Raw genomic sequence first — 16890 nt, 5'->3', positions numbered from 1 at the left:
CGAGTGAGACGTGACCTTGATGGGTGCACACTGATCAACGTATGTGGGTCTCCCAGGATATTGCGAATGTTGACGACCGTCCGTTAGTAACTGAAATATCAGGCGCTCAGACGTTAACCGCACTAACTGGCGTAGCTTGAGTACGGGAGGTTTCGAGACACGCACTCACTTGACGTATCTGAGTGGATATAATTCACAAACTAAAAGACAACAACAATTATTGTTACGACATTTATAAGGGTCATAAACCCTGCAAACCAAACGTGCGTCTCAATTGTAATGTTATTTGATTATAATACAAAGATTTATCCGAAGATAGAACAATACAATGGTTTATCTATTAAGCAATTTGCTTGGAATGATTATTAAGAATGAATATTAGAATAGTTTAACTTACCCCGTGAACAGCATACATGTGTTACTATACTACACCCAATACGGTGTCCTAACAGCTGGACGGGTTTGTCGTGTCTAGTGAAACGACGCTTAAACCAAATCTTATATAGAATTGACCGCTAGGGTTGAATGGTCACATTGAGAAAGGTGCGCCGATCCCAACAAACACACAGCTAGCTATAAGCTATGCATGCATGCAGAATGCATGAATATATGAAGTTATGAATGCATGCAGAATGCATGAATATATGAAGTTATGAATGCAAGGTCGTGACACCCGAGCCCTTAACAAGAGAGAAAGTTATCGAATCCCCTCACCAAGAAGTCAATATCTGCAAGCCCATGAAATTGTAAGATATAAAATAAACAGACGCTTTCTTCCGGCCGTATAAATCACCCTTCCCGCAGGATAAATCCATTGTCAAAGATGAAAAAACAATCATTTCAATATTCTATTAAACTTAATATTTTCCTATCTATCAAATTCCATAGAAAACATAAAAAAAAGAACATTTTTAACCATCCCTAAACCAAAAATGGCTGGAAATGAGAGCGCACATAAATATGTTCTATTCTATTCTAATCCAATAGTTACCACGGTTGCATGGTAACAGTGAGAACACTGACATTGGCGCAGAGATAAGATGGTTGTTTAGACGTCTCAATTGACTAGTCGGTCAAGGTCGGGGTTACCGCTCACCAACAGACACAGTTACGCAATAGTGTTGGACATCTTGCATCGATTATGAGCAGATGTGCCTATGAGGAATACGAATACGAATATTTGACCAATAGTATACTCGCGCCATCTAGCGAATAAGTTACAAGAAACGAATCAGACATCGCAATTGAAAATGCCTTGTAATTTGTTCACATAGCTGTATATAAATTAATGCAACTTAGTGACGTAGCTTACGGTCCAGGTTAGACGCTCACTAAAAAGCCCACTGCAGCAGAAATAGTTATGCAATCGTGTTTTAACGTCTAGGTTGGCTTTCGCCATTCAGGGTAGGGTCTGAAACACGGCCCCGGCGGCACACGTCTTAAACACGGCCGCGGCTGCTCTTTTTTTTCGTTTAAATGGTCAAATGAAAGAAAAAGATTTTCTACTATCTATCACAAGTCCAAATATAGACTATTTCAACTTTGAACGGTTAAGCTTCAATCGACTCTGTCATTTTGGCCCAAACCAGATGCCTATCTATCTACCTTTTGCTTTGCGAGGAGCTATAATTAAATTATAAAATAATACATTTAGTTAGTATGAGTTTTTTTTGTAGTGGCTATAATATCATAGGCAGGAATCTGGGCCCCGAGACCACTCCCTAAATCTGCCACTGGAAAAAAGGTTTTAGCAAAATCACCCTAAATGGTTTGAATGCATTTCTATGAAATGTTTCATAGTTTACAAATTAGCAAATCGCATTATATTCAAGATAGTTGATTTTGTCTAAAGTTAGTTTTATCTATCTCCAGGTGACCACTCTTGATTCGCCAGGACAACAGTCTGCTTTAAGCGTTTTTATTCAACCAAGAAACCCCTGAGATAATGCTCTGCGGTATAGCATTAAAAGTTCCACGTAATTTACAGGCTCCTTTCATTAATTTTTCAAATTTTTTTATGCATACATGCAGTATTTATGTTAATCTGACCATGGTAGTTGAGAGACCGCAGTAAGAAGCAGCTCAATATTTCAGGGGCCTTAGGTTTTTTTGGTTCTTAGGTTAAGTATAACAAATAATCTAAGACCTGCATTATGAGTGCATTTCTTTGTGCCAACAAATCAACTTTTCTACCTTAAATGTATCACCCACACAATACCCGAAAAGCTCGTATGGATAATTTACTTGGGGAAACTTGAGTTATTTACCTCCTTCGACTGGTGATTCTAATTTGGGTGAGAGTATGTTTTGTTGCCTGTTTTTTTGTTGTTGAATATTATGTATCTACTAGTTGATCATTGTGGGATAAAATGAACACTATGATTGTTTGTTTGTCCATTTTCTGAAAATTATAGCAATTTATAGCAAGTAATATACTTTTTATTATAAATTATGATGTTTTTGCACAAATTACGTATAAATTTACATAATTTATCAGAGGAGAAGACCTAAAAAAGCATAGCTCGTAGGATATACCACCCAAAAAAGAAATGTTACATTAGAAGAAGAGAAGAAAAGGGTTAATTCACACTTCCATGCACTCTCTCACACATACAAAAATCAACTTATCCCTAGCTGTACTCTTTCCGTGTTCATTGCTTGGAGATTTGTCACATTAACAACACTGGAGCACGGTGCTCAGTGTTAAAATGATGGCAAGCTGATTCACCGAACTGTGCGAAGTAAATTCAAATAGAATTCTAACCGATACATTTACCCGCAAAAGTATTAGTATTTACAATTTTAGCATTTTGTATTATCGTCAATAGGGGCGGGGCCGTGTTATAGACGTGTGCGGCCGCGGCCGGTACCGTATTTCAGATGTGTGGCCGCGGCCGGGGCCGTGTTTCAGACCCTACCGCCATTCAGCGAGTCAAGACCAGATATTCGATAGACCGAAGTCTAGACTTAAACTTCACTTTCATTACGAACAACAAATGGTGCATTTAGGATACAGATTATGTATCGTTTACAGATAAAATTCATTCTACAAAAACAACATGCATTCACTAACAATATATACATATAAAAGCTTCAGTTACACACATGTTTTAATACTATTCGATCAGATTGCTCTCAATACTTTTAATACGAATACGAATATTCATTACACTCCAACCACTTCTATGTTATATGGAGGAAAAACAGTATTCATTTAGGAAGTAAATGAAAACGTATCTTAAAACATAACAAAAGTTATTTACAGAACATACTATTTACATATTACCTGATGGATTCATATACATCTAGACTTGATTTGACAAGTTTAGCAGTAATACTTCCCATTGAGCAGTGTTATCTGGCGGCTTAGTTTTGGGAAGGTTACAGTTATTGATATGTGAGGTGGGTGTAGGCCTGGTATCTGACCCAAATTAAATGCGTTCCAATCAATTCCAAACTAATCGGTCGGACCGTGTATTTCTCATTGATAATAGACAAAGCTTATTATGGTAATGATACTGTGGTTAGTCTTGGTTCTTGTAGCCCCAAACATTCAAAAATGTGAACATCGAATTTGTCAATCCTCAAGAAATGAATCAGTGCTCTGCCACATCATTCCATGATTTCATGTTCGATTGGAAACGATTTTGCTGTTTTCGCACCTCTCAGCACCTCTCAGCACAGCGACGCGTTTACACCAAATGATGTAGTAATAAGCCGCAATTAATTGACTTCGTAGATGAATGTATATATCTTTTTTCATCTCTCTTATAATCTTTATTCTCTTTTTGTATTTTGACTTTATTAGCGTCATAATTTACCCCTTCGTTACCGTATATCCACTATGTTATGTTTAAAATTCTCATGTCTATAAACATTGAAAATATTGAATTGTCAACGACTTGCTGATAAACTATTATTTACAATATTTCTTAATTGATTGTGATCAACTATCTTCACGATCCAGTCAGATAGAATGCTAAAAACTTGATAACATTGTTGCACTGTTTAAATTAAGGATGAAATTTATGTTAATTTCGCTTATTTCACAAATCATTCAATGTATATGTATATATCTATGAGTTTCACACCTGTAGTATATTTTATAAAGTAACCTATTTCCATAGCCAGATATTAATAGACGCAACTTCGTTACGTGTAGTAACCGCTCGCTCGCGGTCAGCAGACATGCTTACGCAATCGTGTTTAGACATCTGGATTAGCTTGCGCTATCACCTGGCGATTTGTTGTGTCCATGTAGTCGATTGACCGCGGTCGAGGTCAACGTTGTTGATGTTTATCAGCAGACCAGACATGGTTACGAAAAAATGAATTGAAGATAGAGGAGAGTGCCACCTAGCGAATAAGTAATAAGAAACAGATCAGACATTTCAATAGGTAACAAGGCTCTTGAGGGGTAATGAGAGGTCACCTGTATTTGATACTAGAGGACGCACTTTACTGCAACCATAGTGTTGGATCAAGTGTTTAAGTGAAGTCTAAGTGGTTGGATTAGAACTACAGATTATCAGTTAATTGTACATCACATCAGCTGTCATCACACAGAGGCCAATTGGGCACGGGCCAAATTGGCCCTGGAACAGGCTACAGCCAAAAAATTGGACCCGTGCCTGGAACACACGTAAACCACGCTCACCGGATACTACAAAAAAGCAACAAGTGTCACTTCCGGAACCTCTAGCTCGTGCTAGATTTGGCTTGAACCTGGTCCAGCGTTTTTATTCAGGGCTCATTTGGGACCCATGAAAACAGTTGTTTAGGGGCAATTTGGCCGGGTAGCAATCAGTCTCACTCTGATTTATGTAAGGACGGTGATAGGAATTAGCCGAGGTTGACTGCATGAAAAACTGTGAACCTTTTTATTGGAGTAATCCATTACTGCATTAATACATAACAACAATTTTCCCAGTAACCAACTATTATGTTGTACATATTGTGTTGCATTGCTATAGTACTTAACACTGCATTTTCACATTTGTGATCATACGTACTAATTCTCCCTGGAGCGGTGCCCCGGCAACAGTGCGCCAGCAACAGGTGTGGGATTCTCACGTGTGTCTCATTGAGCGGTGATGAGCGATAACAGATATCAATTTCTTCACACGGTCAGCTTTTCCGATATCAAAATAGTAGGTCAGCTCAGCATCATTGCTTGGTGACGTAGCTACGATAGTCCCAGTTGATTGCGTCATCACGTCTGGCGCAACCTCGGAAATCCTCTCGATGACAGACACTGTCCAATAAACATCGGATCGCCTCTCTGGCGCCATACTTGCCTGGGTTTGATTGCTGTCCACCGAAACTCTTGCTTCAGCGTCTCAAACATTTTTTCTTTTGGCCACATGGCCAATGAATTGTACTTTTCGTGATTGATAAACGCAATGCTTATTTCGCATAGGAATGATTACTTATAAATGCGTCATTCATTTATTCTTCACTTTGTTTACATAGTTCACCAAACCCACTGTTGCTTTTTTCACGGTATGTCGGTGATAAGTCTTAGCACATATGCGCTCTCTAGCCCATATACGTATATAATTGTTTCCTCTGATATCACGGCTATATGGTGCACCCACTAACATATATGTTTATCATATCATATACGATGGCACCAACAATACTTTAGAAATCATTAATTTAAAAAATCATAAAATACCCTTTTGAAATGAGCAGAAACTAAGTAAACAGTAAGCTTTCAACAGAGATGACGTCAGGATACCGTCATACCTGCACACATCTAGATAAATTGAGCACCTGCTGAAATTGCCGATTTATTAGTGTATTTCATGATAATCAGTAGCATATTATAACTTGTGAACATATTACTTCATAGAAAAAGTATGACATGATATTCTATTAACTGCACATGTACCCTTTAAGCAAGTAGAATCAACATCGGATTGAATCCTTCATTGTAAAGGAGACATGCTGATGATTCCTTTTTAAAATCCAAGTTCACTATGTTTAAGTTCCAAACTTTGATTTTTTTCATTCCAGAAATTATATAACTATGCCTTTAAAGTTCCAATAAATCGACCCTCTTAACCTTCGACCTTCATTATATATGACTCATCAACGATATTTGAGATATATCAACAATTTAGAAATTATGTACTCGTGATACAAAGGAATTCCGTTGGTAGTAATTAGTTGGAAAACTGTTCCGATTCGACTAAATCGGCTTCTTTTTTTAAACTAAAACACCCTAAATCAATTCGGCGCTATGGTTTTAGTTACAGCACATCATCAAATACATCGAAAAACCAACCGATGACCTCTCGTAACATCTCTATTACCTTTTGACAGCCGGACATTTCATTTGTTCCAGGTTCTTTATTCGCTAGATGGCGCGAGTATACGATATTCCTCAGTCCAGACGTATTTACGTATAGTAGTTTAACCCCTAAAGCCACCTTTTTAATGTTTTATTTTGTAGTCAAGGTACCCAGGCTTATTTGGTATCCCTCGGATCGTAATATCATGATTATTCTGAATTTCTAGTTAATATTCGAAAAATAGTTTTTTCTTCTAAATACTTCGATTTTGACTTGAAATCATCATAGTTTCTGTGTTGTCTGCATGGTTACAAGAGCCTACTCTTAGTTGTCATAACAATAACAACCCATTAGCTAGGTTGTTAACTTTGTACAAACATCCTGCGAAAAATAAAATTAGACCCACTTTGGTGTTGATAGTGATTTTGGGCGAGCTGCTGGACAGCTGCCTACTCAGGTGATTATCTCACTGTTTGCCTGCCAAAAAGCTATTTCATTGATTAACTCATTAAGGTGCCAACCTGCCAGGTGTGAGATTTTGGCTGTGTCAAGGGTCAATTTATTGGGTATTTCTCTGAGGGATCAATCATCAGCCTTGGTCCGCCCTCATTATAACAAAATATATAAAATGAGTAACAGACAGGAAGGCAATACATTCTGCTTCCTGATCTGAAAAATAAATGTCGTTTTACGGATATTATATTGGAACTGTTTCTACTTTCATTTTAAGGTAGGAAATTTTGTATTTTTCTTTTAGAGTATTTGAATGTGTATATAGCTCAAACCTTATAGATCTACATGCCGTACAAGATTAATCAACAACATTCCTATACAGTACACATCTATTATCAATATTACTATATTTTTGTCTATTCTTTCCTAGCCTTTGTCAGCTAGCTATTTTTATAAACATGATTTTATTATTGTATTTCATTTGGAGTTAGATTGAAATTGGTCTTTATGTTGAATTTCTAATCAAAATGTTACAAATTAGATAGCAGTATACTCAGCACTTGTCCGCTAGTATTACGGAATAATTCTGTTATCTCTTGAGAATCTGAATCTTTTATGACCTGACTGGCTTTAACTGCCGAGTCACCGGTCCGTGATTATTAGTTAAGATTACTATCAATATTCGTCCATTAGTGTAAATCGTAATTAAAGAGTTATCAATTCTGAGACTTTTTATATTTAGCATTCGTCAGCTAGAAATGGATATCTCTGATCACTATCACGAAGTGTCCTGTGAAATAGATTTAACTAGGTACTACTCGGACATTAACGTTTGTCAGTTTAAGTCTAAGAAATTTAGTGGTACTAACCGTGCACGGGTTATATTTGTCTATAGATATTTCGAAAACGTATAAGAATAGTCTGAAATGTGAAACCAACCGGTTGTATATAATTCTAAAGCTGATCATTCTTAATTTTAGGCCTTACTCCATTTTAATATTATTACTTATCATAATCACTATCATATATTATTATAATCACATATCATATTATACACATTCTGCTTCCTGATCTGAAAAATAAATGTCGTTTTACGGATATTATATTGGAACTGTTTCTACTTTCATTTTAAGGTACCTCGCTTGTGCTCTACCTCAGATCTAGTTCCCTAGCTCCCTTTTTAGCGCTGAATATCGGGGTGCTATATACGTAACCATGTCTTGCCTGAGATAAGCGATAGCTAACCTGACCTCGGTCACTAGGCTAATCGAGACGTCTGCGTGTGCCGATTTCAGTAGTTTCATAGTTGCTATGCAACCACAGTAACCATTGGATTAGAATACATATGAATAGATTTACCTACACTACAACCATTTCTTCCAAATTATCCACATATTTTCGTTTTCTAGTGTGTTATAATATTTACGGAAAATATAATACTTAACAAAAGATAGGCGACTATAGGATAAAAGAGGTGATTTGGACAGTGGGCGGACGTCTCGTTCGAACGCCTGTTTATTTGACATGTCACATTTTTGATCTTGTTGATCGCATTTTCACCAGGGTCGGGTTTCGGGTTTCACGAACGGGAAGTTAAGCTCCCCCTCATTCCGGTGCATAATTAGCGACGGGGCTGGTCATTTTATTAATGATAGTTTCTTCATCGTATAGGATTAATGCACTAATTAATTTGGAATTAACTTCGGAGATGATTACAATTAATTCACTTTTCCCTAATTAGCGTTTGTGAAAGAGATTTAATCATCGAATTAGCTAACCCGAATTAAGCATTTCTCATTCCAATTATCACCTAAACCGGGCCCAGGGCATTGACCCAATTGGCTGTGGGAAAAACTACATATCACAAGTCACGCATACAATCTATCTCGTAGCTTCATACATTCATATCGGAATGATGACGTAGTAGCAGCAGTAGCAGTTTTTAATAAGAAAGAAATTTCTGAGGATTTCGCTTATTTCACAAAACATTCAATGAATGAAAGAAGAGTCAAAGTGCAAGTCAACGCTCCGGGCAACGCTCGCGGCCAGCAGACATGGTTGCGCGATGTGTTTAGACGTCTCGATTGGCCTCGTCTCAACTGTTGGTCAAGGTTGCGGCTTGCACTTAAGAGCAGACACCATAGTTACGCAATCATAACATTTACATGTCCGCAATAGAGTCGAATCGAATAAGTAGCCAGCTTCACATTTTGAATTGGGAGCCGAACCAGTAGCTGGCTCCCGGTTCCCGATTCGGCTCCCGATTGAAAATGATTTTGAATTGGGAGCCGGGAACCAGTAGCCGGCTCCCGGTTCCCTATTGCAAATGATTTTCAAATATGTTGACAATGCCTGTAATGAAGATATTTATTTCATTACACATTTTAATAGCCAACTTCATATCGCTGACAAAGGTAAACCAATTAACTAACCCGAATTAAATTTTCAATTAGAATTATCACCTAAACCGGGCCCAGGGCAGTAATGCAATTGGCTGTGTGAAAAACTAGCAACATATAACAAACCATGCAGTACAATCTTTCTCGTATCAGACCGATGATGCTCACATCGCAGTATTCTCCACTATTACATTCCCCAGAATTGAGGTCATCCGCGTCTCTGTAGGCAGACAAAATGAAATTAGGTCACCGGCGTCTTTGTAGTCAACGAGCAACAGCTGACGCTCACATCGCGCAAATGTTTGTTTTGATCATCGCTCGCAATGACGTCACGCGGAAAGTCCAAACTTTAATGGTACAAAAGTCTACCTAAACTTTATCGTATCGGCACGAAATTGATTCGTAAACACAGATCAGGCCATCCTCTTTCAATCCATACCACTCAACGTGTAATCGAAGCCACACGAACGGAGATTACGCGCTACAAAGTTAATACCGGGAGCCGAACCAGTAGCCGGCTCCCGGTTCCCGATTCGGCTCCCGATTGAAAATGATTTTGAATCGGGAGGAAATCGTCACACGCATGGTGTTAATTCAGACGTCTCGATTAGCCTGGTGGCCGAGGTCAAGGTTGCATTTCAGCAGACATAGTTACGCAATTATGTTCACCTGCTGTCTGCAATAGAGTCGAATCAAATAAGTAGCCAGCTTCACATTTTGAATCGGGAGCCGAACCAGTAGCCGGCTACCGGTTCCCAGTTCCCGGTTCAGCTCCCGATTCAAAATGGTTTTGAATCGGGAACCGGGAACCAGTAGCTGGCTCCCGGTTCGTCTCCTGATTCAAATGGTTTTGAATCGGGAGCCGAACCGGGAACCGGGAGCCAGCTTCACAGGGGTAAAAGTAAAATGTAGTTGACTGGACTGGTCCTTTATTAGATTTTTAGAGACGCCAGTATGGATTGAAAATGTACCTGGCTTAACAATTAGCTTTCGTTTCTAAAAATTCCCATTCCCTCTAATCGCATTAAATCTCAAACCATACCTTACCTAATTTTTTTGTCGCGATTTAATATGACATCGGAATATATAAGACGGCCAAGGTACCACCAAATAGGTCCAATTGTCACCACCAAGGGCGGAAATCTTTATAAACTCCTTTCAGGGATGGTTCAGCAATGGTGTGTAGTTGAGCAGTTTACATTGTATCTTTGTTATTCTCCTTTTATTTACTTGCACTGATTTCGACTAAACTTTTGTTCACTTAATCGTATGGTATATAAATCAACTAGACAGGTAATCCGTAATCGCTGTTTTGCAGCTATATTTTCTTTCATTTTTTCAGAATAATTGCGTGGTCACTTGCATGGAAAAATACCTGAAGATGACTCAACGGATATCCCAGCGTTTCCAAGAACATCAGATGTTGACAACTGAGGGCGTAGTGGCTGCAGCTCAAAAAGCTGCATCTCAATAGTGTTATATGTTTTGAAAAAAGTTGACATGACTGAATAAGCGGCATTTTTGTTGGATATGCCAGAAGGAAATCTCGGATTGAGTAAAGATGATGAAATGTACCATAAGTACCAGTGTTTGTGTATTGCAATAAATTTTACTAGCAATTCATGCAGATTTGATGTGTCATTACGTAGTACCATGGATAATTATTATTATACTTCAAGATGTCGACTGTTGTAATGGGATACATATACAGAGCCGCCAACCGTTCTGATTTTTCCCTAACTATTCTGGAATATTGTGTGAAAATACGGCGTTCAGTTATTAGAAGAATTGTTACGGATTTTTATTCACCTGAGAATACTGAAAAGATAGATGATAAGTTAGAGAAAACTTAATCGTTTTTATGGCAATTTACATCATTCTTTCTAAAATCTCTTGTGAATCACTTTGTCAACTCAAAATATACTAATTATATAATATGACACTTTACTAGTGTGCAATCTGAACTAAGATGAAGATGGCGCACTAGTATGGTGTCAGAAAATTTTGGAACACAAATTTTGTTCCTAGTAATTTACCCTAATGAAGATTTTTCAGACCTCAGTACTGATTTTTAAAACGCCTTCTGGTTTGAAAATTGGAGACTACAGGAAAATTTTTGAAAATACTGATAAACTTGGACATGTGTTCAGCAAAAGATAAAAACTAGGTTGGCAGCTCTGCATAAACATATACGCGCACGCACACATATACATACACATATATGATCTTGTGGTGAGTTTCAAGTGGTTTCTTCATTTTTAAGCCAGCTGTAGGCTGAGCCTGTTACAAAACAAATGGAGCGACTTGAAATGACATGGTTTCCAGGCCTAAGGCTAAGACTGTGCAACTGAGCATATATTCTTGCAGATCAATCATTCATTAAAGCACTATCCATTCTCCAAATCTTAGTGAGCTGAATTTTGAAAGAGGACCTCCTAAAATTTATATGAACTTTTTCGCAAAAATATGCTATGATTGGCTAAGCCGCAGAAATCAGCAGGTGCTCACATCGTCTTCTTTTTTACTTCCTGGTTTTATTGTAAGATTTAAAATTGTATTTGAAGATTGAAATGTTAAGTTGATTTGGTTTTTGGGAGGAATATCTTAATTTGCACTACAGAAAATATCATTGACAAATGCAAAGTCCAGGAAAAATAACTTTTTCTCAAATCGCATGGATGACCTTGATATGCTAATTAGCCATGTGTTCAAACTGCAAATTCAATCAACTTTTCTGCGAAAAACATCAAATCCAATTCAATTTTGTTTTATTGTGCGAATTTCAATTCTATTTCGCATTCAAATCAGTAAGACCAAGGGAAAAGATTGATCTGAGGTATTTTTCCCGCCAGCTCCCTGTCTGTGCTACTTGAAAACACAAAACACAATTGTACTGTTTAAGTAATAGATACTAACTCTGAGCTGGGAGTGTATTTAGACAAATATAACCCACAGAATGCATCATTTGCCATTTTATGAAAAGATGACAAGCTGGCCATGGTGCCTTTACGGCTTTTGTTTATCGTATGTGATGGACCAGTAAAGTCCGGTATCTTACCCAGTCCAAATCGGTATTTTAGTGACCCCGTGTGGGGATTCCTTTGTTCTCTTTTGGCATGTTAATAAAAGAAGGAAGACATTAGTAAATCTCGGCGTGATCTTTGGTTATTTTAGAGGTTCTATGGAAACGATTATTCCCGCTTCTTGATTGAGCCAATGAAAGAGATTTCCAGGGGCGGATCCAGGGGTATGGGTAGACAGTATTGGAAGGAAATTTAAGGGCACCTTTCCGATCTTAGGGCACACCCAGTATCCAGGTCAATGCGAGCGCCGATGGCGCGAAGTCCTTAGAGGGGGGTTTGGGGGCGCACCCCCAGAAAATTTTGAAAATATGGTACCATTTAAAGGCTTTTAGAGGGCTTCTAGAGGCTAGCAGAGCAATCCAGAATAAACGAATTCGAGACAAGATTTCAACAGATGCCGATAAAAAATGAAGCTGGCGACCCATGAAAGAACGGTTGCCGCCAACTTCGCCTAGTGCCCCTATAATCTTTAAAAGTGCCCCTTAACAATTATACAGAATACGGCTAAGTGCCCCTTCATTGTTAACAATCGGCAAAAATTGCCTCGTCTTCACATTTATCGTTATGTCGTGTGCCATCTTCCAAACCAAAAGTGCCCCTAAAATTTTAAAAATTAGGCAAAAAAGTGCCCTTTTCTTCAACATTTTCCGCGTATAGTGCCCTCTTCTAAAGTACGAAATAATATGAATCTGTAAATTATGAAGCAGGAACACGCTCCTAATTGCTTTTTTGACCAAAATGACTGTGGCGGCAATCATGTATATGTCCAAAACAATAGACCTCATCCCCATCCCACCAAAATAAACATACCAAGTCATAAGAAAATCAATCAAAAACTTAAGCCTCTAGAGCGGGAACAAGACATGCACGCCTGGACGAACGAACACAAGCGATGTCTACCCCTCACGTCGCGATGGGTAAAAAAAACTACTTATAAATGATATACAACATTCTTCTGTCTCTCAATTCAATTACAAAATAAACACAAACAGTCACAATGGTAATTGTTATTTTGAATTGCCTATGTTGATCATTTGGTGCACATTATGTCACACAGAACCCCTCAAATAACGCAAAATACAGTAGAACTTGCTTAATTTGGATCGCCTGGGATTGGAAAATTTTTCGGAATTAAACAAAATCCAAATTATGTACTCTCATTTGAATAAAAATGACCTACGTAGAGGGGACTGAAATTTTATCTGATATAAGTGAAAAGCCGAATTAAGCAAGTGATACATACTGTAGTTATGAATGCCCATGAACATTGAAACAGCTTTAATACATGTATGTGTTAAGAGGCTTGAAAGAAAAATCAGACAAAAACACAAATACTGTTATTTTTATTCTCAATTTTAAATACTTTTATTCTTGCATAAATCATTTTAAAAATCTAAAAAATACAAAAATTCTTTACAAATATTTGGAAATTAGCAAATTGATGAAGCACCATTCAGGAAATACTATATCACGATCAAAGGTAAAGTTTGTACTACTTTTACCAAATCCCATTTTGCTAGTTATGATTTTAATGGCTCAAGGAACAGACAGTAGAGTACACGAAAATCACATACATGGTTAATTTCACAAGTCCTTGTCCATCACGGAATAAAATATATGATTAAGTCAGACTGGGATAGAATATTTCTGTCAAACTAGGATAACATTAATTTCAAGATCCGTCTTAACTGAATACATGCCTAATGCACAGGCAGCACAGCTTCATTAATCAGACAAGTTAAACAGACTAGTACACCAATTGATTCATTTTCAAATGTTGCTGCGGGATTAGCTTTCTAAAACAAAATCCATGGTAGTACAAAGTACGTATTTAAGAGCGGAGAACAAAATAACAGGTCTTGGTAATCCTATTTGACCTTCTGATGCAGATGAGTCGCCGCTGTCATTTACACTGATTGGCTTGAGACACACAGACACATACGTTTGAATAGGATATTTTGTCAGGCTACATAATTCCAAGAGAATATTTATTTCTAGGAAATTATTATCAATTATTACATGTATATTTTAGTATATATTCATTATGCGTAGGGACCGTTCATTAAGTACATACGCAAAAAATATGACCTTTTTTCAAGGTCCTACCTTGTGTACACACATCATACTATATTGCCAATGACCTCCTACCTTACGTACGCAATGATTGATCATGTAGTATAAAACATAAACAAACATTTGTTAGCAGTCTACTGGTCTGTTTTATTATAGTATAAATAAATTCTATTATTTGAGACTTTAATTATCACGCCATAAAGCTTGCTCCTCTTGAAGGGATTTACTAGGATGCAGCCTTTTATAAAGGGCAATGAATTCATTATATTGTTCCAGACTCATGGCTGAACTAATACCTACAGATGAGCTACTACAAAGTTATTCAGTAGAAATTAGAGCACTTTGATTTTTTAAGTACGTACTCTTTGTGTAAATAGGTACCTAGCTTTGTATGCAGATTGTACGCTTTTGCCGTTGAGGTCCTACCTAGGGCTTGCACATGTACTTAATGAACGGTCCCATACACTTTAACTCTACTATAATGAACTTTCTCTTCAAGGAGATAATTGGATCACAAATTGCACTCAAACTAAGAGTTCCTAGGGTTGTACAGTTTTATTGAAAAATTTCAGTACCCTAATTTGCTTAATCATAGTCTGATTCATTTGATTTAATGATTTTTAATACAACAAATTATGTAATAAAAAGTACTAGATTGAACATGCAGTGTATACCAATATATGAAGTCTATTAATCACTCCCTGTTTCAAGTGAACACCTTGCTCAATTCTGCAAACTTAATTGAAAAAACTATGAGTTAGAGAAAATTGGATGTTTCAATGCTTATAAAGGAAATCCCTAGAGATATTTTAATATTGTATCGATTAAATCTGTCATGAGTGAATACAGCTTTTTGGAAAAGTAGAGGGTGCTAAACTGACAGAAAACAATGTAAGGCTTGTGTATTGAGCAAACGAATGCATGTAGGCGACCAATAAATTGTATAAAACATGCAATACACATAACGTTCATCGTCAAACCCGCTTAATTAATCTGGATCAGTTTAGCTATGGACTCATAAACCAATTGTATTAGAGTCCATGGCTTAACCAAGACTTTCATCTCATCCGGATATTATTTATGGTCCATGTATTCATAAATATACTATATAACGCAAAACAAAAATGATACCTTGTTTCTCCACAGCGGCTTGGTCATTTTTGTAAAACAAAATAAAATTTGTACTCAGTTCATTTTTATAACTGCTGGGTCTGTTATGGTAAAATTGATCAATATTTAAAAAAAATAATGTACAGGGTAGATAGACGGTTGGTGGGGTCAACTTTTCAGCTCAGCAGAGCGGAGAAACAAGGTATCAATTTTTTTCCCTAAAGTTCTTCCTTTTGTTATTGTGGCTTCTTTTTTTTCCCTTAAGTTCTTTCTTTTGTTGTTGTGGCTTCTAGCTGCATATATTTTTAACTGGAAATTTGGACCCATAGAAATTATTTATGGCGACCTACCCACTGTTAGAAGAATACCCAAATTCCCTACCTACCATATATCATGAACATATATACTAGTTTATATGTCTATGAGTATATATGTAAGCTGTAACTGGTATATCATGTAAATAATGTGGTCTGATATAAACATGTAGTTGACCATATATCTATTCCTTATGAAAACATAATGGTAATCATAACCCTACTCTTAGAATCATTCCACGTTAGTATACGATGTAGTAAGTTATCTGAGGTACTAGGCAATAGACTGAGTAGCCCCCTTGGTCAACTGAAGATATTGAAAGCCAGTTTTGGGTTTACATTCATTCAATGAATTAAATGATTTTAAAGATATGTTTAAAATACGAATTCAGAACTCGGTCAAGTGAAGTCCCAAGTAAAATGGGCCCCAGGTAAAAATAACAACTAATTGTTTAGCTGTTGATATTACAGATCACAGCACACATGTTTTCTTTTTGTAACTGGTGGCTCTTCATCATTTAAATCACAGTTTAAATATTCAGTGCTATCCATCAATTTGATGTGCTCAACTGGTTTAACTCCTTCCGATGGTAATTCTATAATGCGTTGAACAATGAAGCGCATGCATTCATCTGAAAATAATAACAGGCATTTTGAATTCTACACTTGATGGAAATGAACATTACTACACCAGACATCTTAAAATTCAAAACCTACCAATATTGTGGTCTAGCTTAGCGGATGTAGCAAACCATCCTAATAGATTGTTCTGCTGGACAAATGCAGCTATAGACTTTTCATCAATTTCGCAATCATCTAAATCACACTTAAAATCAAATTAATAAAGGGGATTATGAATACAGTATAATTACAGTGAGCAGCAGACAAAAAATAAGAGTGGACAGTCATACAGGTATATGGAGCCTGAAAATCAGGTAAGACACATAGAGTATGGACGGTGTTGTCATATCACGGAATAACGGAACCGCAGTATTTTCCAAAAACATGGAATTTCTTCATTTTCAGTAGTAACTGGGTTTTCTCCATAGGGATCCTCTTGGACAAGGCACCGAACACGTTTTCATTACTGGTACCCGGTAGGCCTATATGATAATTTATTACTATCGTCACTCAACAAATTAACAATTCTTCTCAACAAGAA

General features: G+C 37.1%; 2 protein-coding genes across 2 annotated transcripts in view; one reads left to right on the top strand and one right to left on the bottom strand.

The window, feature by feature from the left end:
- LOC141915452 (mitochondrial import inner membrane translocase subunit Tim9-like) overlaps positions 1–12279 on the top strand; it is a 49656-nt gene extending 37377 nt beyond the window's left edge. The window contains exon 4 of the mRNA XM_074806985.1: positions 10491–12279. Within this exon, the coding sequence (XP_074663086.1) occupies positions 10491–10622 (132 nt within the window). The 3' untranslated portion in view covers positions 10623–12279. The remainder of the gene's footprint in view (positions 1–10490) is intronic.
- Positions 12280–13584: 1305 nt separating this feature from the next.
- Positions 13585–16890, bottom strand: part of LOC141915451 (ras-related protein Rab-32-like) — a 57290-nt gene continuing 53984 nt past the window's right edge. Inside the window, exons 8-9 of the mRNA XM_074806984.1 lie at positions 16446–16554; positions 13585–16360 (exon numbers count right to left, since the gene is read on the bottom strand). Of these exons, the coding sequence (XP_074663085.1) occupies positions 16194–16360; positions 16446–16554 (276 nt within the window). The 3' untranslated portion in view covers positions 13585–16193. The remainder of the gene's footprint in view (positions 16361–16445; positions 16555–16890) is intronic.

The sequence above is a fragment of the Tubulanus polymorphus genome, chromosome 1, assembly GCF_964204645.1.
Source record: "Tubulanus polymorphus chromosome 1, tnTubPoly1.2, whole genome shotgun sequence".
Classification (NCBI taxonomy): domain Eukaryota; kingdom Metazoa; phylum Nemertea; class Palaeonemertea; order Tubulaniformes; family Tubulanidae; genus Tubulanus; species Tubulanus polymorphus.
Note: the sequence above shows the minus strand (reverse complement) of the source record. Positions and strands in the feature narration are given on the sequence as shown.